Source organism: Brienomyrus brachyistius, chromosome 6, assembly GCF_023856365.1.
Source record: "Brienomyrus brachyistius isolate T26 chromosome 6, BBRACH_0.4, whole genome shotgun sequence".
NCBI lineage: Eukaryota > Metazoa > Chordata > Actinopteri > Osteoglossiformes > Mormyridae > Brienomyrus > Brienomyrus brachyistius.
The window spans coordinates 30,681,803-30,702,002 of NC_064538.1; the positions used below are offsets into that span (position 1 = coordinate 30,681,803).

The 20,200-nt window shown below is 42.7% G+C and overlaps 3 protein-coding genes across 4 annotated transcripts; 1 reads left to right on the top strand and 2 right to left on the bottom strand.

The window, feature by feature from the left end:
• Positions 1 to 807: 807 nt before the first annotated feature.
• Positions 808 to 2,803, top strand: rpain (RPA interacting protein). Its single transcript, XM_049017098.1, has 7 exons — positions 808 to 990; positions 1,452 to 1,637; positions 1,748 to 1,820; positions 2,077 to 2,191; positions 2,313 to 2,376; positions 2,453 to 2,593; positions 2,714 to 2,803. Exons 1-7 carry the CDS (start codon positions 919 to 921, stop codon positions 2,741 to 2,743), a joined length of 681 nt encoding a protein of 226 aa, XP_048873055.1. The 5' UTR covers positions 808 to 918; the 3' UTR covers positions 2,744 to 2,803.
• Positions 2,804 to 3,086: 283 nt separating this feature from the next.
• LOC125744829 (complement component 1, q subcomponent binding protein) lies at positions 3,087 to 6,616 on the bottom strand. Of its 2 annotated transcripts, none has more exons than XM_049017096.1 (7): positions 6,578 to 6,616; positions 4,955 to 5,279; positions 4,599 to 4,749; positions 4,346 to 4,433; positions 4,145 to 4,240; positions 3,407 to 3,532; positions 3,087 to 3,314 (listed from the first exon to the last, which is right to left on the bottom strand). In XM_049017096.1, exons 1-7 carry the CDS (start codon positions 6,599 to 6,601, stop codon positions 3,165 to 3,167), a joined length of 960 nt encoding a protein of 319 aa, XP_048873053.1. In that variant the 5' UTR covers positions 6,602 to 6,616; the 3' UTR covers positions 3,087 to 3,164. The 2 variants fall into 2 exon arrangements, with proteins under 2 accessions (XP_048873053.1, XP_048873054.1); XM_049017097.1 differs by lacking the exon at positions 6,578 to 6,616 and adding an exon at positions 6,467 to 6,490.
• Positions 6,617 to 6,918: 302 nt separating this feature from the next.
• Positions 6,919 to 15,563, bottom strand: dhx33 (DEAH (Asp-Glu-Ala-His) box polypeptide 33). The gene is made up of 12 exons (XM_049017094.1): positions 15,190 to 15,563; positions 14,407 to 14,567; positions 13,946 to 14,173; positions 13,329 to 13,499; positions 12,760 to 12,945; positions 12,458 to 12,569; positions 10,525 to 10,684; positions 10,190 to 10,278; positions 9,798 to 9,925; positions 9,510 to 9,713; positions 9,320 to 9,406; positions 6,919 to 9,059 (listed from the first exon to the last, which is right to left on the bottom strand). Exons 1-12 carry the CDS (start codon positions 15,395 to 15,397, stop codon positions 8,751 to 8,753), a joined length of 2,043 nt encoding a protein of 680 aa, XP_048873051.1. The 5' UTR covers positions 15,398 to 15,563; the 3' UTR covers positions 6,919 to 8,750.
• Positions 15,564 to 20,200: the final 4,637 nt, after the last annotated feature.

Genomic DNA, 20,200 nt, shown 5'->3' on the forward strand with positions numbered 1-20,200 from the left:
AATACACTTACACAACAGTCTTAATCTTAAACTTTTGACCACAAATAGAAAGACATATATACCATGGGTTTTCTAAAATAAAACCAGTTTCTACTGTATGTAGTTCAGTTATACCCATTAATATGCAAGATTTTCCCAGTTCCAAACATAACTGACATATAGCATCGGACGTGAAAGTAATAAAAGCACATGAATAACTATACTTGAAATAACTGAGGGCTGTGTGTGACCGTTGTATTTGCTCTCCCTCTTGATCGGCGGCATGTACAGTTTGACGTGACGCCAACACCAGCCTCTGGTTTCTCTTCTTTTATTGCTGAATTCGAAGAAAACAACCTCAGACATGGGGAGCAAAGGACACATGCAAAAGAGGCAGAGGACAGCAAAATGACACACCCTTGCAATTTAATTTTATCCGTGCAACTCTGCTTGACTTGGATAAAGAGTTAAGACAAGCGGATAGAAAAACAGTGAGCTGCTCCGCGTTTGACATACGGGGGGGGCATTCATAGATCACCCATCTTTGCGAGTTATGCAATATGGGAAATTGAGTCCGATGGAGTTGCACCAGCGTATGCACAGCACCAGCTGTCGACTTATGCTTATAGTTCTAATAAAGTGCGGTGGACGAACACGTGACTCAGTATTCATCTTTGAAAATACACGAGATATTACGGCCCAATCCCACTCACTACTGAATGAACTGCTAAAGGCTAAATACCAAATCAAATAACTTTAGTCACGCTGTCCTAAACACTTAGATTCACTACAATTCCCAGGCTACCTCAGTACATTACTTCCGGTGTGTTGCTGTTGGGAAGGTTAAAGGTCGCGAACTAGAAACTCAGGTTCTTAAATTTCAGGAACAGGCGAAATTGGTTTTTATCTTTTACACCTACTCTGTACATCGGTAAAGTCATGGATGCTCTACACAGACATCGCTCTTTGTACAAGGGAACCACGCCGCCATGGAAAGAGACCTACAGAAAAGTAAATAGTCGCGCATCATTGTTGTTTCTTTGCAAGCCTTGTGCGACTTTCTAGACCTAATTTATTTCACATTCGCAGTTGTCCAATCTATGTTTATATGTATTTGAAGTTGGTTCCAATGCAGTCTTGTTTAATCACATAACTTTAAGTTCTGCTAGATGTTGTTACTATCCGAGTTTAGTTTTAGTATCGAGTGCGACTGTTTTACTACACTGTGGTCTACTTGTATCCTTCTCCCCCTTTCATGTATTTATTAACATTTATTGTTTACTCATTTTACGCAGCACTCTATTGTCTTTATTACACTACTGTTTGTCTTGCTTTGCATTGCATTACTGTTTGTCCTGGCCCCCGATGCACCTGCCCCCTACCTACCCCTCATTAGTGGAAGAGTCACGGTGTCACTCCCACCGTGGAAAATTAAGATTAAATTAAGATTGATACTTGAAACCTTCTACCAGCGATGCGTGGAGAGATTAAAAAACAGCAGATCGCGATTACTGGAGAAGTATAGACAGATGGACGAGAGCCTGAAGACAGGGAGTGGATGTGTCCTAGTCCAGGAGGTCATGGAGGAGGAGTGGAGCGCCCTGCAGGCGGCCAGTCAGTGGCTGCCCTCGCTGCGCGGTAAAGGCTGCATCCGAGATGTGCGTTTGCCTCCATTCTGCCGCCTTCATTAATGCATTTAATATTCAATACTATAAAAATGCAATAATGCAGAATTGCATCATGGTAAATGTTTCTGCTTATCCCACAGATATACAGCGTTTTGCAGGAGAGTGATGAGCTGGCTGTGTTAGAGGAGATCCAGCAGGAGCTTATGTCACAAGGTATCCTATTTGTTTATTGTTATTGCAATTTTATTTTTTTTTGCAGGGGGGATGTTCTGTTTGGTGCCACTTTTCATGCCTTTTAGTTTTAGCATGTTGGTTGCTTGCGTAACTCTGCATGTACTTTGATATTTCTCGTACCTCATTACTGCCTTATCAGAACAAAGGGGCATATGTACACCTTGCGTCATGATTTCTGAGCCAATAGCACACTTATCTTAAGCATTTGTAAAAGTGTTGCATTTTCTGCTTGCAGAATTGTCAATTATAGAGGAGTATGAGAAGAGCTTGCAGTATGAAGAGTGCTACTTGAGCTCTGTGGTGGAGGGGCTGGATGACGAACAGCGAGTCATATGCCCTGTCTGCCAACTGTGAGTATTAACTGTGCACCTGCATGGGCAATGTGAATCGTGGACGTAAAGCTCATTTCTTATAGGATGAGACTGAAGTCTGTTTGCTTTACACCATGTGACTGATGCATGCTTGTTTCAGGAACCACCTCACCATAAACAGTCATTTCATCTTCTGTGAATGTGGAGTGCACATCGACACAAGGGTACGTCACCTTTCCATTTTAATGTTACATGTAAGAGAATCTGACTCATTTGGATGCATTTTTCTTTCTTTTCCAGCATGGGAATGTCACACCAGAGCACCTGCAGTCCCTGCTGGAGAGCAGAGTCTCGGAGCACATGGAGCAGTGCCTTCATAAACCCACCTTCTCTCTGACCAGCAGTGCAGAAGGCTGTGCCAGTCTACTAATGAGCTGTACTGTAAGTGTGGGCCTGCAGTCTCACTTATTTGAGGATGAAACAACTTCAAATATCCAGTTGTGTGATTAGTACCGCATGAGGGGAAGGTGGCAGATAACTGATGTTATTCTCTCTCCATAGGCCTGTGACTACATTTCCATTGTTCTCTGAATTCCTGGATATTTCATTAAGAGGGTTATTTTAATTAAGTGCAATAAAATTATTTATTTACTCTGTCTTTAAAAATCCTTAATTACCCCCTCCATCCACCCTGCATTTGCTGAAGTAGCAGCTTTGTCACAAAATGCAGAGTCTTTATTGAACAACGTTCTCACAGGAAGCCAGTCGCTGAACACATATGAACAAAGTTAACAATGCACCCCCAGCCAATTATCTGGAACCATCTTAAATATCATGTCACACCATTATGGAAATAATTCATACTTTACTGCCCCCCAGAACCTTACCATCAAACATCTGAACAACTTAAACGAAACGTATCAGCAGTCTGTCACAGGATTTTTTTTTTTTTTATTAGTATATGGTCATCAACAGGGTGACTATAGAATGCTCCAGAACAGCAGCCTATAGCTTACTGGCACTTGATGAAGCTTTTCAGATCTTCCAGAAACTTGATGTATTCCTGGTGCTCCAGTGCAGTGCTCAGCTCCATGAGCTCCTCAGCAAAAGTGTTATCCACCCGCCGCTCGGCCAGGAAGTCCATCAGGTGGTCATAGAGGGCCTACAGAGACACAATCTGCTTCTTATTTCTTTTGTTTAGAAAAGAAGTAGGGAGTGATATCTCATCCACTTTGGGTCTCCAGTTCCACCTACCCAGTCCAGGGAATCTGTGTTAAGGGTATAGCTGGTCTCCTTCCAATCATCATCTCCAGCTGGCTGGAAGCTTACTTCCCGTATGGCAAAGATGTCACCATCCTCCTCCTCTTCCCCACGTCCCGTCTAAAGAAGCAGAATCGTTTCCTTTGTCTCAAGTCTGCTTACTGATTTTTAAAGTCCAGTCAAATGCAGTAATTTCATTCATGTTTGATGTACCCAGGATCTATGGAAGTGGCATCTTTTTCATATAAGAATTATATACAATTAGCACTTCCGTATTTTATTCCCTGTAATATGGGTTAAGTAAAGGGTGAGAAAGTAGACTTAATTGAATTCCCTTCGATTTACTTCACAAAAAAATCCCAAATACATGCAGGTGTACCTGGCCAGTAATGGGAATTTGGATTCTGAATAGAACCAGGAAGCGCTAGGGGGTGCCATCCTAAATGAAAATAGACTAACCAATTTGAACCTGAACACAGCAGACCCCTTGTGATGTACTGTATCAGGTGTCATCACTGGGATCTAGAAATGGTACTGACAACTCATTTCCTATTTCCTCTCCAGAAGGATCTAATACAAGCTGAAGAGATCAGAAAGTAGCACCAATGGCTACATAGCCCATCAATTGGCAATTAAAACTATTTACGGGTGGAACTGCTCTTCAGAGCAGAGAGCTTGGTGTGCATTAAAATCTGCAGAACACACTGACAAAATCAATGATTAATATCCTACCTCATCTTCAGGATAATGACAATCAAATACCAATGAATGCTTTGCATCTTGTTTCGTTACTTCAACCACAAAGTTGGGTGTTGAAACAATTTCTGGCTGTAAAAAACAAGTTTCTCTTTAAGGCATAAACAGGGAAAATTAGTAGTAATTACTCTTAATAGAAGGCAGGACCAGATCAAATGTATATTATAAGCAGCTCACCTCGTTCTCAGATGGTTTCTGTCCTTCCTCTGGTTCTTCCTCAAAGTTAGGTGGGATACTATTGTTCACGTTAAATGTGACAGTTACCCTACAGGGTTAAATAAGGATGGTTAGTTTTAAAGCACGCCAAAAAAAAGAAGCTGGTAGACGTAAGTATTACTTTCAATAATACACGTCCCAACTAGACTGGATTAAGTCAGATATTATACCAAGAGAATTGACATGTCTAATTAATAAACATAAAACAGATTACGTTTCTCCGCCTGTTTTTCTAATTAGCTTTGCTTCTGTGCCATTCAGTTCCACCTCCCATCCTCCAGACATCGCAGGAAGCGATTTGCTTTTTTGGATCTTCTTCTCTTCTTTGATCTCATCCGATAGAAACTCTGCAAAAGCTTTGTCTCCTAATAGTAGGAACACGAGCCCAAGAATATATTACAGATATAGAAAGTTGTACCGTTACATGAACTACTTCTACGCTCCTACTTCTGATAAAAAAAAATCAGAAATAGAGCCAGTGATTAATACACGCCACAATAAATTCTAAAAATGATCAAAAGGCTATTTTATTGCCATTCGAAGCTAAACTTGCGAATACCCGTGACTTACCTTCCGTGTGAAGTCCTCCGCAGCCACAAGAAACAGGCTGGATGTGCTGGTTTGAGTTGAGAAAGCCGGGCCTGTGTCCTCCTCCGTTTTTGCTCATCATCCACAGAGAGCGAGTAAAAGGTCGTACTGTCGCTAATTTCGTGAGATTTAACTCTGACCGGCCAGCTGGCGCCAGCACCCGGGACGCCGAGACTGTGGCGAGCCGAACCCCGCCGTTTACGATCCGCGCCAGGGACTTCAGCATGACTGCAGAGACCGAGCGATCTGACGCACCGAACAACGTGTTAAAGGACGCTCTGACTTCTTCGGTCACATGACCTTCGACCTATAAACCGGTAATTGTGTTACTAGTGCACGTTTAAATGTGTACCGTAGAAACACCGGTGCCCAAAATGAAGGTTCCGGTCCAAAGCGACGAAACAAGCATTTATTTATTCTTAAGTCAGTCGGATCCTCAGTGCTTTCAAGATCTGTTTCACTCAAGATCAGAGCCACGACACCAGGATATGTCTTTGTAATTTTAGCTAACTAAAATAGTATTTTAACATTTAATTGTTCAGTTATCTAGCCCGCAGTTAAATGAAACTGTAACTTATCGGCATATATTCCGCACAATTACAGTTTTACTTATAAAAAAAAGAAATTCAGTACATTATAATGTGATGGGAAAATGTTACAGATTTAGTCGGGCAGATGACAGTATGAGAGGCGTTCATCATTTTAGCCCGATATTCGCATTATTTAATGCTTACAGAGTAAAGATCAATTGAATATTAGCGACCGGTTTAGCTGGATAATCGCAGATGAAAACACATTAAATTAAATCTGCTGTTTTGTAATTAGTAATAAATAATCAGACTACCAGATGTACCATATCTGTACATATACTCCATATCGTCGGCTAACTAAAATCTCGCGCCTGCAAAGTCATTGTTTTTCTGGCGATACAAAAAACGATTTTCCCGTTACAAAGAAGTTAGATTCGTATCGATAACTTTTATATATCAGTTCAATAAGTAGTACAACACCAATGTCACTTAGGAGGTTTTCGGCGCCAGTGAATATGACAAAGTGGTGTGTACAAGGTATTCATCTAAATTTCCTATTATACCATTAGATGTAATTGTGAAGGTAGGAATAGATGACGTGCACTCATTTTGATTTAGATATTGGCAACATAGAAATACGTCCTGGCGATTAACAGAGTAGCAGATAGCAGCAAAACAGCAAATGGCTAATCGACTGACCAAACTAAACATCATAAACTGTGCCCTTTGAATACTCAACAGACATTTCTGATTAAAAATGATCTAATTTTCTAGTCACTCTCACCCAAACTTCATTCAAAACACAAAAACATGGAGAAAACAATCTTTTTTTTTAGAACACTCCACATAGCACTTGTAGTAAATTATCATAGCCTCATAACACTAAAACTAATTACGACTAAGTTCGTTAAGGAACAATGCACAACATCAAGTGGTTTTTATTGCACTAAAGAAATAATCGTACCTTGTACATGCATGCAGCGCCTTGGGCTATTGACTGACGTAACAGAATTTGCACAAATTTTTAAGTTCATGTTTATGACCAATAACATTATAGAAAGAGTGCATTGCTTGCCTTCACCAGTAGTGTATACGACATGAGATAGAGGCTGGGGGCGGCGTAGGGGCTCGCATGGGTTTCCGCCGGGTTTCTGCCTGCGACCGTTTTAACGGGATCGGCTCCGGTCTCCAACGCGACTTCAGTTGTTATTAAGCGGTTACGGGGATGGACGTCATGTTAGAAAAAACGGGAAATCAAATCATAACTTTTCTATCGGCTAGGCATTTGAGAGATTTTCTCAAAACAAAATATTATCGTAAACCAAAAACCTAAACTAAAATTGCAGATAGGTTTTCTTAGTTAGCCGATAATATACTAAAAATCCGTGTATAAAAAACCAGACACATATGACGGACTTTGATCCCAAAGGGAAAAGCTTTTTTTATTACAAACATTTACATTACTTGTATTATATAAAGTTTCTCATTCATTGGTCATACAACTGCCCTGCGATGCTGAAAATATAAACCTCATTCAGTGTGCTCTATTGCATTTTACCCAGGCTACGACAGACTAACAATTTCCTTTCCACACACACAAAATCATTAAGTAGCTGAGCATACTGGGGTCACAGACTCACTGCTCTAACCAAGACCTCAACTTTTATTGCACACGAGATCATTAATATTTTTTTTTATTTATTGTGGCACAGAACATATTCAGTAAGGAGAGTTTACAACATTCTAATAATTCAGGACTTACTTGAGTTAAAATTTAATAAACATTTTAATGAATTCCTCTATACTGTAAATTTGGTTGGTTCTAATAAAAATGATTTTTTTTTTTTTCCAAATTGCACAGAATTCTGTTTACGATTAAATAATCTAGGGGTCTGCATATTTCATAATGTCTTTGAGATTACTAATTAAATCCAATTCACTTTTACCTAGAATTCAGTAAAATAAAATCTAATTTTTAATAAAACTGACATTTTAAATAAAATCCAGCAGCTCTCTCACTGACCTTCTACAGTACTGTCACCGTGCAGTAAAATCGTCCATTTCCATGCATGGCAGGCACACATCTACAGGCACGTTAGCTAATGCTAAGACAGTGTTGCTAAGCAGCATTCAGACACCGCGGTAAATCATCGTAGCGGATAGAGAGGTAATTTGCGGTGTCATATATGAGTACCACACATATTGTCACATCTTTGCTAGCACATGTGCTAGTGCTGAACTATAAAGGTGTGAGAGAAACATGCATCTGGCATCCAAAGCGAAACTCGATCTCTGGATATTTTACAAAGGCTAAACACGCAGGTTAAGGCAGCCTGAGACAGACAAGACTCGTGAGTAACTGGCTCTCTGCTAATTACTGACAGGGTTGCAAGACAGTTTTTACCTCATTGCATGTTCAATTTCCTTGCAGTTTTCACAATTTTTAAAGAAAATAAAAGACAAGCAAATATTTGGTTAGAATTAAAAACTAGTTGACACAAAGGCCGATGGGTTCTTCTATATGTTGGAAATGTATACGGCGGTTGGATAAATCCAAGTGTGGTCTTTACATACTTATTTCAAAGATATGAAAATAAAAAATGATCCCAAAAGGTTGAACAGTAGCTGACAGCTGGTAGTAGACCAGCAAGTTAGAAAAAAAGCCAAAACACTGGGATCTAGAAGGTACTACAGCCTTGGGCAGAAGAGAGAACACCACGAAAGACTGTCCCAGGCCGGTCCAAACAAGCAGCTCGGACAAAAAGTATGCTAAGGGTGCTCCATATACTAATCCCACTACAAGTCAGAGGCATGCAGAAGTCACTAATGGTAAGCAGCAGAAGAAAGCACCCAATGTCTCTGGGCTCCTTACAACAGCCCAACTCCTCTTCACAGCACTGCAGTGGTACCGTAAACGTTTTCGATGGAAAAGGGTGGACTAATTAGTTTCTTTTAAGTCAATCCTATTTCTATGTGTCAAATTCTGAAACTTAGACTGGATGCGAGACGGTCATTCATCATCTACAAGGACGGATGACAATCAGGGCGATGGAATGGCATATTGCTGGTGAATCCTAAACGGTGGTTGAGCCAAGTAAGCATCTGTATATTAGCGTTCCACTGTAGAGGTACCAAGTTACAAGTAAGTTTTTGGAGCACAGGAAAAGGTCACTGGGGTCACCACACTTTCCAGCTCTGAGGTTTCCACTTCATAGAGGGGAGGGGCTTGTAGATCTAGCGGCGGGGGGCTAGCTCTTTGCAGCCCGCAATTTGCGGCGGAAGTACTCAGGCGCGGCATCATGGAGCCAGTCGGCATCCACCAGGCAGAGGTCCCTCATGTAGCACTTGGAGGTATGGAGCAGCTCGTTGAAGATCACGTACGCCGGCTTGGCCTGGAAGAGCACCGAGGATGGGTGTATGGCCACTGGCTGGTGTGTGTCCAGCGCCACATAGCTGCCGTCGGGCTGGAGCTCAGCCGCGTTGGTGAACAGCCCATGGGCCAGGCAGCGGCGCACGTTACCCATGTCAGCACGTGAAGACTCCAGCGTCATCCCCAGCTAAGCAACAACACACGGGTTAGACCTCTGGGCTGACAGGAAGCTCACATACCAACATCTCCCTAGGACATGGGTCTCCAACTCCAGTCTTGGGAAGCTACTGTCCAGTATGTTTTCTATCCTACCTGGCTTCTGAAGAGCCAGGAACAGGTGTGGCGCATCAAAAGCCAGGTAGAATAGAAAACCTGCTGAATAGTAGCTCTCCAGGACCAGAGTTGGAGACCCCTGCTCTAGAAACTCAAAAGCGCACATCTCCTTACCTTGAGGGAGATCTCCCTGAGCTGGGCTCGGACCTCAGACACCAAAGCCATGTTTCTGCTGTTGACAAAATTCTCCCGACACCATTCCTTCAATGAGAAATGAGGAAACGCACAAGATGTCTTGTTAAAGCAGCTTTCGACCTAGGCGCTTTTTTAAAATCTGGCCTCGATAAAGATCTTAAATCTTCACCTTATTCCCACCCACATTCTTGAAGGCCCGGTAGATATTGAGTAGGGTCATGTGATCACCCTCGCTAGAGATGAACTTTCTGCGCACGGTGTGAACTTCCTCCCGCCGAGCGGGTGGGTTATAAAGTACGCTGTCCACAGACAGGAGAGACACGATGGTCAACACCTCCTCAGTGCAGGAGAACTCTGGGGACAGGAGGATGGTCTGCAGGAGGTCACATGGAGAGATGGTCAGTGTTTACTGACAACACAGCCCAGGATTCAGAGGAAGAAATGGCACTCCTCTCACCTTGGCATACCTCGGCTCCAAGGGAAAGCTGGCCATCTTTTTCCCCAAGGGAGTGAGACTGATCTGTTCATCCTTGCGGTCCACAGCTCCCAGCAGATCCAGCTGCTCGACGGCTGTGTAAATAGCCTCTGCAAAATGGAAGTTCTTGAGTGTGGCCAGCCAGTAAGATCCACGCACCTCAATGTCTCAGAAACAGGACCTGCTGACCCTGGGAATCCTTGATAAGTTACTTTACAGCAGGTAGGATCTCTGGAGCCAGAGGGCTGCAGAAATTGCAGCTTTTCTTCTATACATCACCAACTGGTTATAACCAATGTCAGCAATGAAAGCAGTCAACAGTGAGAACTTTCAATTAAAGAAGATAGAACCAGGGGAAGAGTAACATGAAATACCTGATGATGGTTTAGACATGAAATCAAAATTTAGGACATCAGGAACCTGCAGAGCCAGCAGCTGTAAGAGGACACTAGCCAGGTTACACCTACAGATTGAAAGAACGATGAAGTTAACCACTCCTCATTTTTAAAAAGCCTTCTAAGTGCCCTTAACCTTCCTCAGAAAATGTATAATTTCATTCATACAATTTTACAGCCCTGAATTGAAAAGACAGAATACTTCCAGAATAAGTAGTTCATACGCAGGTTTCAGACCCAGAACCAGTTCAGGACACACTTCTTGACCCATATAGGGTCTCTGTATTTTCTGGGAACATCTCAGGCAGTCTCACCTTTGGATCTCGGGCACAGTCATGTTGACAAAGTTTTCAAATTCGTCCTCTGTGTAGAGACGGTAGCAGAGCCCGCTCTCCTCTCGGCCTGCCCTCCCAGTCCGCTGCCACGCCTGGGCCTTCGACACCCTCTGCACAGCCAGAACCTCCAGCCCGCTGTCTGAGTCCAGGGATGAAACAATACCATTAAGCTCCAGATGACTTCGGAGTTCTAGTATTTAACTCATGGTGTGGTTTCTATTCTGGGTTAGTGCATATCGGGGAGGTTAAGAGATATGTTGCCTGCAGTGTTTAACCCCTCACAGGGTCACCCATGCAGTGGTATCTTAGGAGAGATGCAACACAAAACCTACCGTCTGGTAGTGGCAATAGAGGGTTATATGGATGATCACAGGGGTGAGAACAGCAAAGGCTGTACACCGATGAGCCAAACCACCTTAGCCTAGTCATCAGACCACAATGGAGCTCTTATTAATCACACAGGCCTTCAGTCCCGCCCATTTCTTCTGCATTCAATAAAACTACTAAAAATCGAATACATCCCAGACCTCGACGTGTTGTTTTCACAAGATAGTCAACGTTATTTGTATGACATGGGAGTGGCCATAATATTTTAAAGTATAGGAAACTGATATGAGATGCTGGACCCCTTCGATGGAGAAGCAGAGGAGCTTTGGATGAAATCCATATAATTAATTCAAGAGGATTTTGAAGAAAGAATGATCTAAGGGAAACGGGTATCGGGTGGTTATAAAGCCGAAGACTAGCAACAGAGAAAATAAACTATGGCACAAAGCAGATCAAGATATGGATGCAAAAGACCTCTATACAAAATATGTCAAGAACTATGACACATTTAAGAACATCAGACATTTGAAAAATAAGACAGCAAGATCAGCCAGTGTCCCTGGAGCAATAGGGGATAAGGGCCTTCCTCAATGGCCCAACAGTGACATCACTCTTCCATCTTTGGGATTTGAACAAGTGGTCACAGGCACACAGTCCTATCCTGCAGAGCAACACACCACCCCACACTGTATCAGTGCAGTTATATCCTTATGAAGAATCACTACATTGAACAAGAAGCCACATTCAGGAGAGACTGGTACAAGACTGGTAAAGGGGTTAGAGGCTGGATGCTGTCATCATACCTATGCAACCAAATGTATAATAAGAAAAGCTGGACCAAATGAAAACTGCAGTGGGTGAAGAAACATAAATAACCCCCTATTTGCTAATTACACCACATTTATAGTGGAAAATGAAGACACAAGTATGAGGTAACAACAGTGTGAAAAGATGGGTCTGGAGCAGGGGTGACCAATCTTATCCAGAAAGGGAAGTTGTGTATGTGGGTTTTCACTGGAACTCCCTAATTAGTAGTGATGGACAAAATGACGCTTCATAAACCACTTGCTGTATTGTTTAACCCCACTAGATGGTGCTCTTTGTTCAAAAAAGGGCATAAAGCATGCCTCAAAGCAAACCAAGAGCACCATCTAGTGGGGTCAAAAAATACAGCAAATGGTTCATCAAGTGTCATTTTGTCCATGGCTACTAATTACTAATTAGAGGACTGACTGGCTGAAGAGTCCTGCCACCAGGCTTTGAACAGCTGACCTAAAGGTTCTGTCTTTGGGTTTTATTTTAATCTCATTCATGAAGTACTCTGAGCTGCATTCCATGTATGAAATGTGCTACATAAATAAAAATGATGGAAATAATAAATAAATAAATAAATAAATAATAATAATAATAATAATAATGTGAATTATAATACTACAAAAGACAATTATTGTATTTTAAAAAGAAACTCTACCCATAACACTGTAACAGAACCTTCATACCATGCTGTTCATTAATCAGTATTGATTAATGATATTGGTGAATGATATCGCCATTCCCTTGTGTGTTGAAGTTGAAGGGGTCTCACCTGGATTGTACTTCTTCGCTTTCACCATTCCTGTGTCAATCACATACTTGATGCCAGGGATGGTGATGGACGTTTCCGCAATGTTGGTGGAAAGGACAACTTTCCTAGTTCCCTTTAAGAGATTGAAATGTGAGAAAAGTTCAATGAACAGCTCCAAAGCATCTGTTTTTCAACACAGACCCAAATGTATATTTGGACAACACAATTTGTCAATTTCTCTGTGTCTCAGAAATTCAACAAGAGCTATGTGTCGCCATGTCATCGGCAGCTGGATCCTTCCAGTCCAGACTGGGCGGTGGTACCTTGGGGGCAGTCTGAAAGACCCTCAGCTGCTGGGCAGGGGGCAGGGAAGCGTACAGGGGGATGACCGTCATGGGGCAGCAGGTTTCTGGCAGATGTTTGGAAATGTCCCTGCAGGTGCGTGCCAGTGCCTCAATCTCCTCCTGGCCAGTCAAGAAGACCAGGATGTCCTGAGATGGGGATGCCTCCTTTAGGAAATGGGAGGGGGGGTGTGCACAGGGGTCAGTCCCTGATATCCCCAGCAAAATGAACACATTAACTCCAGTTAATATCTCTAGTCAATGGGCTTCACTGCACTGTCCTACCTAGTAACCATAAGTCAAAGTAGTCAACCATAACTGAACAAACCTGAATGTCTTACTGTCATGTTCCAGTAATATGGACATAATCAAGAGTGGGTATGTTGTTTCCGGGGCTTCACTCAATAATCCACTTTGCCCACCCCCCACCCCTCAAATGTTTCAAAAACTAAATAGCTAATGTGGCTTGAGTGGTGATAAACACTGGGAATGCTCAGATGATTTTGTCCCAGTCGTTAAATAAATCAAGAACTGATGTTGAAGCTGGCCACCTGATGGATCTGAAAGATAGACACCAGGGCGGCCTGGAGGTAGTCCGACTGCGGCTGCTTGGTGTTGAAGATCTGGATGGGGTGCTGCCGGCCCTCCAGGTAGAGCACAGGCGCCTTGTTGAAGTATTGTGAGAAGAGGTCCACATCCATGGTGGCCGACATCACAATCACCTGCCAACAAACAGCCAATGGAACAGCAGGTGCTGGTTAAATGGATACGGACTAAGTGCAATGCGCAAGATGCTGTCAGTTTCAGTTACCAGGGTTTACTGTTGAACCATAGAACAACACACTTCAACTCCTATTTTAGCACAAGGTCACCAAAAGTCATTAAGAGTCACACTGATACAAAATATGCTTTACCTAGTGCCTGATTAGCACCTGAAATACCCGGAGATGTTAATTACTAATTCTCTAGAACAGTCAATTGAGATCTGGGGATGAAGAATCAAAATCTGCTGACTCACACCTTTGGAGGAAAATCCAGCTTTGAAAGTCAGTGAACAAAACCACAACCTGCACATAACTCAAAATAAAAGCATCTCAGGAGGAATCTGCTTGTTCATTGGATTAATGGCAATGGGCTACACCATCCAATCATGCGACAGCGACCTCACCTTCATGGGGAACTTGCTCTGCTCACGGCGCTTGCGCTGTGCCGACTTCACCACGCCGAACAGCACGTCTGTGTGCACCGTCCTCTCGTGGGCCTCGTCCAGTACCACCACCGTGTAACGGAGCAGCAACGGGTCCCCGATGGCCTCACGCAGCAGCATCCCGTCGGTCATGAACTTCAGCTTGGTCTCCGACGTGATCATGTCCTCAAACCGCACTGTGTAACCCACCTGGGGGGGGTGACTCAGCTGAGTCAGCCTGGCCATGCAAAGACACTCCGAAGCAGCCTAGGCTTCCAAGCACAACTGACATGAAGTTACACCCACATACTGGTGACCAAGGATACTTCCATTATGCTTAATAACAAGAATTCAGATGTATAAATAAGAGGACAAGCAGGACAAAGAAACTGCAAACTCCCTTAGAATAAGATCACCAAACACTTCCGTCCACCACAACGTACAAGTTTGCCCAGCTGAGTCTTCTTCTCTTCGGCCACCCTCCCGGCCAACGAGATCGCCGCCACTCGGCGAGGTTGAGTAATTGCGATGATGCCTTGGCGGCCGATTCCCGCTTCATAGAGATATTGTGGGATCTGAGTAGTTTTCCCAGAGCCAGTCTCACCTGAGCAACGACATCACGATATCATTAAGTAAAGTGAACATAAAGCATCACAGCGATTAACACGTCCCGAGCACTTCACGGACATACAGTGCAATGGACAATGTGAAAGGCACTAGTATAATCCAATACTTCTAATACTTTAAACTTTGTGGAAATAAACTTAAAATTGTAATCAAATCTGTAGACACACTGTACCTGTGCAAAAATATATTTGTGAAATTGATAACGACCGTCCATTTACTTTGTTTCGTAATTTCTTCCATTAAAAATACCTCCCAGTAAGCTCCCAACGTACAATTTTATGACAAAATACGTAAACTAAAGGCAAACTAAAAGTAAAAATTGAACAGAATCAGAAACACAACATGCACAACTGATTCTAGTGAGACGGTAATAAAAAAACAATAACAATAAACAGTAACAGTGCAAAGAATGTCAGGTAAAGTGCTGCACATAATTACATAGTATAAAATAGGATCAAACGGTGAGCTGTACAGTTATAAATCGTATTGCACGGTGGGTTTGCCTGTAATAAGCGGCACTGCACGTAGGGCTGTACAGTGAAGGAATGAATGCTCTGTGTAAGTGCGGCGTAAGTGTGGTGTGCCTTAGCACTGCTTACCGATTAAAACGGCGCTGTCCAGCTGGCGGAGCCGGTTTATGAGCTGTGACTTCGCCTGATAAATAGGAAGATGTTTGCGCTGGACATCTACCGGCACTGATGCGTTTTCCTTCCTAGGCAGCAGCATGCCAGGCTTCTTATTCAGACGGAAAAACTGGGACCCCGGCTTAAACCTTTTCGCCGGAGGAGGATCGGGGTCGTGGGGCATGATCCGGAAGGAAATTTGACACGAACCCCCCAGCTAATTTGACTCCTGAACCCAATACTTAAGTAACAACTATCAAAAATCTCTTTGTTACGGAGTAGTGACGGCAAGTAAGAACACTGCGGTTCCCCTAACCCACGTGGTACTGCAGGCGTTCTGTCGCAGAAGTTTTGCGTCACCATGCATCGCACGATATCCGACACTGCCAGCTTATGAATAGCTGTAATTAGTAGTGATATACGGTATGAACAGTGAACAGAACAGGATGTGAAAATATATGATACACCTCTTATACTTAATTATTTTAGTTTTAATGCCATAATAAATCAAGCAAAAATTAGATGGAATAATAAAACGTAACACTAGGGGGGGCAGAAGTTACAGTTAGCAGTGTTATTCAACCCAACGAACTTGCATAGCAGTGTGATAAAATGAAGCTTTATTTGTCATCTGTACAAGGATGAGTACAGCCAAGTACATTAGAATATATTTTGTGACATATCCCATCTTGATCTTTGAGACACACACATACAGGTGAGAGCGAAGCTTAGGGTCTAAGCACAGGGTCAGACGTCCATCCAGCAGGCCTAGAGCATTTCTGGGGGAGTTATGAACCTTGCTCTAGGACCCTGCGGAAGTGGGGCTACTCAAACGAGCACGAAATTCAAACCAGTGGTCTTTCGTTCGCAGCCACCGAGGCCTAACCCTTGTTCATTGCCTTATGCATTGGGGGGGGGGGGGGGGGTTCAATTCAATTCAATTAAATTAGCTGTTTGCAGTGCCTGTCACATCACAGTTGTCCCAAGGCACATGAGTGCTGTATTCCTCCATTTTTACAGAATCATTAAAAAAACAAGGGAAAAGGAAGCCAAAAAGAAAGAAATATGCAGAGAGGAACAAAAAATTTCCAGGGAGAGAGAAAAAAACCTCTGGTGGTCCAAGACCCCCCCCCCCCCCCCCAGGCATGTTAACATTATAGGAAAAGGAAGAGGAGGCTTGCTTGCTAAAAACAACATGTAGACTGTAGTCAAAGTCAAAGCCGAAGTCAATAACTGAGTCAGTTCTCCATGCCGGCCTGTGTGGAGTGGCAGATTAAAGACTGCACCCACTATGATACAGTTTGTAAGTCGCATCCACAATGTCACCCTTCCATTGGACTGAACCAGGACTCCAACTCAGATGGTATGCACCCCAGGCACCATCCGGACATGTGGGAAGGAAGACAGAGAACATTGGGGGTCATAACATGCATGGACACATTGATGGACAAGCATAGTAGACCAAAATGGCACGTACAGCAGCACCAGCAGCCATAGTTATAGTGTGTCGTGTTAAGTTGTGGGTAAGCTAAACTGATGTAACAGATTTGAAGACTGCTCTGCTCGCGGCGCTTGATGAACAACAACATGAACATTACAGGGCTGCCAACCCTCACTCCTCTGGCGTGACACTCACGCTTTCAGACTCTCACACTCACGCAAGAAATCTCACAGTAAATTGATATTATTCCATTATAATCTGGAAATTAGCTACATCAAAAGCATTGGGGCAGTTTGTAAACCTATTACAAGGTACATGTACATGTAAATTCGTGTGCAGACTTGTCTCAAATTGAAAATCTCACTCCAGCCAGCTGACCAAAGTTTGTGACCCTAACATGAGCTGGCAATGCATTCCACAATAAGGCGCCCTGGGGCAGAATGCTTTACCGTCAACTGTTACTTTATTTTTTATGTGGAATGAGAAGGAAACCTGTGTTCTGTGATCTGAGTGAACGATGCAGCTGGTAAACTTGAAGTAATTGTTAGGTAGGCAGGTGCTAAACTTTTGAGTGACTAATATGTATGTTGGAGTGACTAATATGTATGGTGCAGGGAACTAAGAGCAGGGGTTATATGTTCAAACTTCTTGCTCCTGGTGACAATTTGAGCTGCAAAATGCCCAGCATGGGTTTCAAATCAATCATCTTCTGATCACAGATGCAGAGACCTGCTGATTTCTGTTTGTGGTTTCCACTTGAATTTTAATGAAATTGTTCACTGCTTGTGCTCTCTGACAGCGTCCTGTCCAGGGTGGTTATTTAGCTTTTGGCATGTGCATTCTGGGTAGGCTCCTACCTCACCTTAACCCTGTACTGGAAAAATACATTTTCATCTCCATTCTGATAATTTACTAATGCTTTATGCAGATGATCTGATCTGGTCTTATTGTTACTCCAGAAAGATATTGTGAGTAGTCCAACTGGCAAAGAATCATTATCCCAGGAAAGTAGAATTTAGAGGTTAGCATCACTGCAATGAAATATACACTAATGACTTTCTAGCATAAAAACTGGTTTGCAAGGGAACTAACACCTTACTTGAGGCCATGTTTTTAGTAATATATAAGCACATTCGTAATGCACTATAATATATTCATAAAACATTATAAACATAGCTATAAATATTTATAAAAAGGCATAACACATTATATTGTTTACGAGTGAGGGAAGGATGGAGCGGGAGATCAACAGGCGGATCGGTGCAGCATCAGCAGTGATGCGGGCGCTGCATCGGTCTGTCATGGTGAAGAAGGAGCTGAGCCAAAAGGCAAAGCTCTCGATTTGCCAGTCGATCTACGTTCCTACCCTCACCTATGGTCATGAGCTATGGGTAGTGACCGAAAGAACAAGATCACGAGTACAATTGGCCAAAATGAGTTTCCTCCGCAGTGTGGCTGGGCTCTCCCTTAGAGATAGGGTGAGGAGCTCAGTCATTCGGGAGGGACTCAGAGTAGAGCTGGTTAGGTGTTCTGGGCATGTCCCACTGGGAGGAGGCCCCGGGGAAGACCCAGGACACGCTGGAGGGACTATGTCTCTCGACTGGCCTGGGAATGCCTCGGGATTCCCCCGGAGGAGCTGGATGAGGAATGTCTGGGTTTCCCTGCTGAAACTACTGCTCCAGTGACCCGACCTCAGATAAGCGGAAGATAATGGATGGATGGATGGATGGATGGATAACACATTATAGACATGTGTATTATGTATTATGACTCCCTTATTAAGCTCTCACCTATAATGCACTATAGATACTTTCATAATGCAGTACAAAGCATCCTTAATGCTTGTATCCACCATTATAATGCATTATAAAGGTATCTATTATAAATATAACATCCATCCACCATATTTGTTTCTTGAATGAGGACTAAAAGTTAGCCACAGGAGAATGGTTTATATGTTTTATGGCACTTAGAGTAAATTTTTCTGCATAAATAGGCGTTGTTCTATGATGGTAATGTCAGTAGATAAAATTAACTCACTCACTGATATGTGCATTGTACACTCTAGTAGTAAGCTACAAAAACGGACCAAATTGATATGTCATTAAAAGCACTGTTTTGTGTAGTATACATACATGTTCATTTGACTTCCTCTGCCACCCCCTGGAGGATGGGCTCCCCCTTTGCGTCTGGCTCCTCTCAAGGTTTCTTCCTTCTATGGAGTTTTTCTTGGCCAGTGTCACCTCTGGCTTGCTCACTGGGGGGCTTTGGGCGGGGATAATGTAAAGCACTTTGAAACAATGTAATGTTGTAAAAATGTGCTAAACAAATAAAACTGAATTGAATTGAATTTAATTGAATGTTACATGGCTGATCGGGGCTAGATGAACATTAGAGGGGGGTTTACTTGAAGCATGTTCCAAACTCTGGACTATATATGTCATACTTAGGTCCCTAGCCTTCTTTCCCCCCTTTTTCAGCAATATAAAGTTATAAGGTTGTTCAACACCTGAATATGCCGGAGGAACAAGAAAGTAATTTTGAGGGAGTATCTCACAAGTAAGGGGACACATCTGTTGAGGAATAAGCTTCTAAAACCAAACTGTTTAATGTTATTAAATTAAGATTCTTCTGCATTCAGCAGCAAAAACATGCAAACAAACATACATATGGTTCCAAATACACATGGTACAAAGACGATATAAATAATGCCAACAAAGGAAATGCAGCACAAACAAACAAATTATAGAAATATTCCGAAAAACAGAATGTGATATTAAAAATAAATATTTCAAGGTAAGAATGATTATGTGCAAATAAATTATGTGCAGCTGGGGCAGAAAGTGCCGGATCGTATTGTAAAGAGGCAGGATGCTTCCTGTTTTGTTATAGCTCCGGGGGAGGGGTGACACTTCAGCAGGAGGTGCAGTGGTGTGTGATGGCAGCAGGCAGGAAGGGGTCCCAGCAGCATTCGTTAGCACACCATGGTTATTATCCCAACATGGCTGGAAGTATTGTTGAAGGAGACTTTGTGCTTATGTGACTCCTTGGGAAAAAGATCCAGTATTATATCACTGGCAGGATTATTCGCCTCACTGAGGACGGCCATGTTGAAACTGTGTTCTTACGACGTTGCAACCAAAGGGAGCATCCAACATTTTTTTCCCAGATACTGAAAACATCAGTGTTTATGGAAAAGAGGGTGTGGTATTCAGGCTACCAACACCAACTAGTACAGGAAGCACCAAGCGTTGTACATGTTGTGAAAGCTTGTGTCTCCTCCTAAATTGTCTACAATCCAAAGTAATGACGTTTGGAATCAACAGGGTGATAAATTCAATTACATGGAAAATGGATTTATAAAGGGTTTTCAATCCTTTCTTCAAGCATATCTTGAATTATAACAGCGGTTCCATCTTATCTCATATCACTAACTCCAGTGGCAGGGTAATAAGTTATACCACAGATAATCTTGTTTGCAGTTGATCATATAGAAAGGTGGGTAGTTAAGATCGAGAGAGTAAAAGTCCGGACCAAGATTTTGTT

What these genes read in the sequence shown, in the direction of transcription:
- dhx33 (XM_049017094.1), bottom strand. Translation starts at nt 15,397, where the DNA reads ATGCCCCACGACCCCGATCCTCCTCCGGCGAAAAGGTTTAAGCCGGGG. An exon ending in ACTGTGCCCGAGATCCAAAG is followed by an intron (nt 10,279 to 10,524) that starts GTGAGACTGCCT and finishes TTCAATCTGTAG; the next exon opens with GTGTAACCTGGCTAGTGTCC. An exon ending in CATGTCTAAACCATCATCAG is followed by an intron (nt 9,926 to 10,189) that starts GTATTTCATGTT and finishes TCCATTTTGCAG; the next exon opens with AGGCTATTTACACAGCCGTC.
- LOC125744829 (XM_049017096.1), bottom strand. Translation starts at nt 6,601, where the DNA reads ATGTCGTATACACTACTGGTGAAG. An exon ending in CGGAGGACTTCACACGGAAG is followed by an intron (nt 4,750 to 4,954) that starts GTAAGTCACGGG and finishes TCCTACTATTAG; the next exon opens with GAGACAAAGCTTTTGCAGAG. An exon ending in AGAAAAACAGGCGGAGAAAC is followed by an intron (nt 4,434 to 4,598) that starts GTAATCTGTTTT and finishes TTAACCCTGTAG; the next exon opens with GGTAACTGTCACATTTAACG.
- rpain (XM_049017098.1), top strand. Translation starts at nt 919, where the DNA reads ATGGATGCTCTACACAGACATCGCTCTTTGTACAAGGGAACCACGCCG. An exon ending in GGAAAGAGACCTACAGAAAA is followed by an intron (nt 991 to 1,451) that starts GTAAATAGTCGC and finishes ACCTTCTACCAG; the next exon opens with CGATGCGTGGAGAGATTAAA. An exon ending in GCAGGAGCTTATGTCACAAG is followed by an intron (nt 1,821 to 2,076) that starts GTATCCTATTTG and finishes TTCTGCTTGCAG; the next exon opens with AATTGTCAATTATAGAGGAG.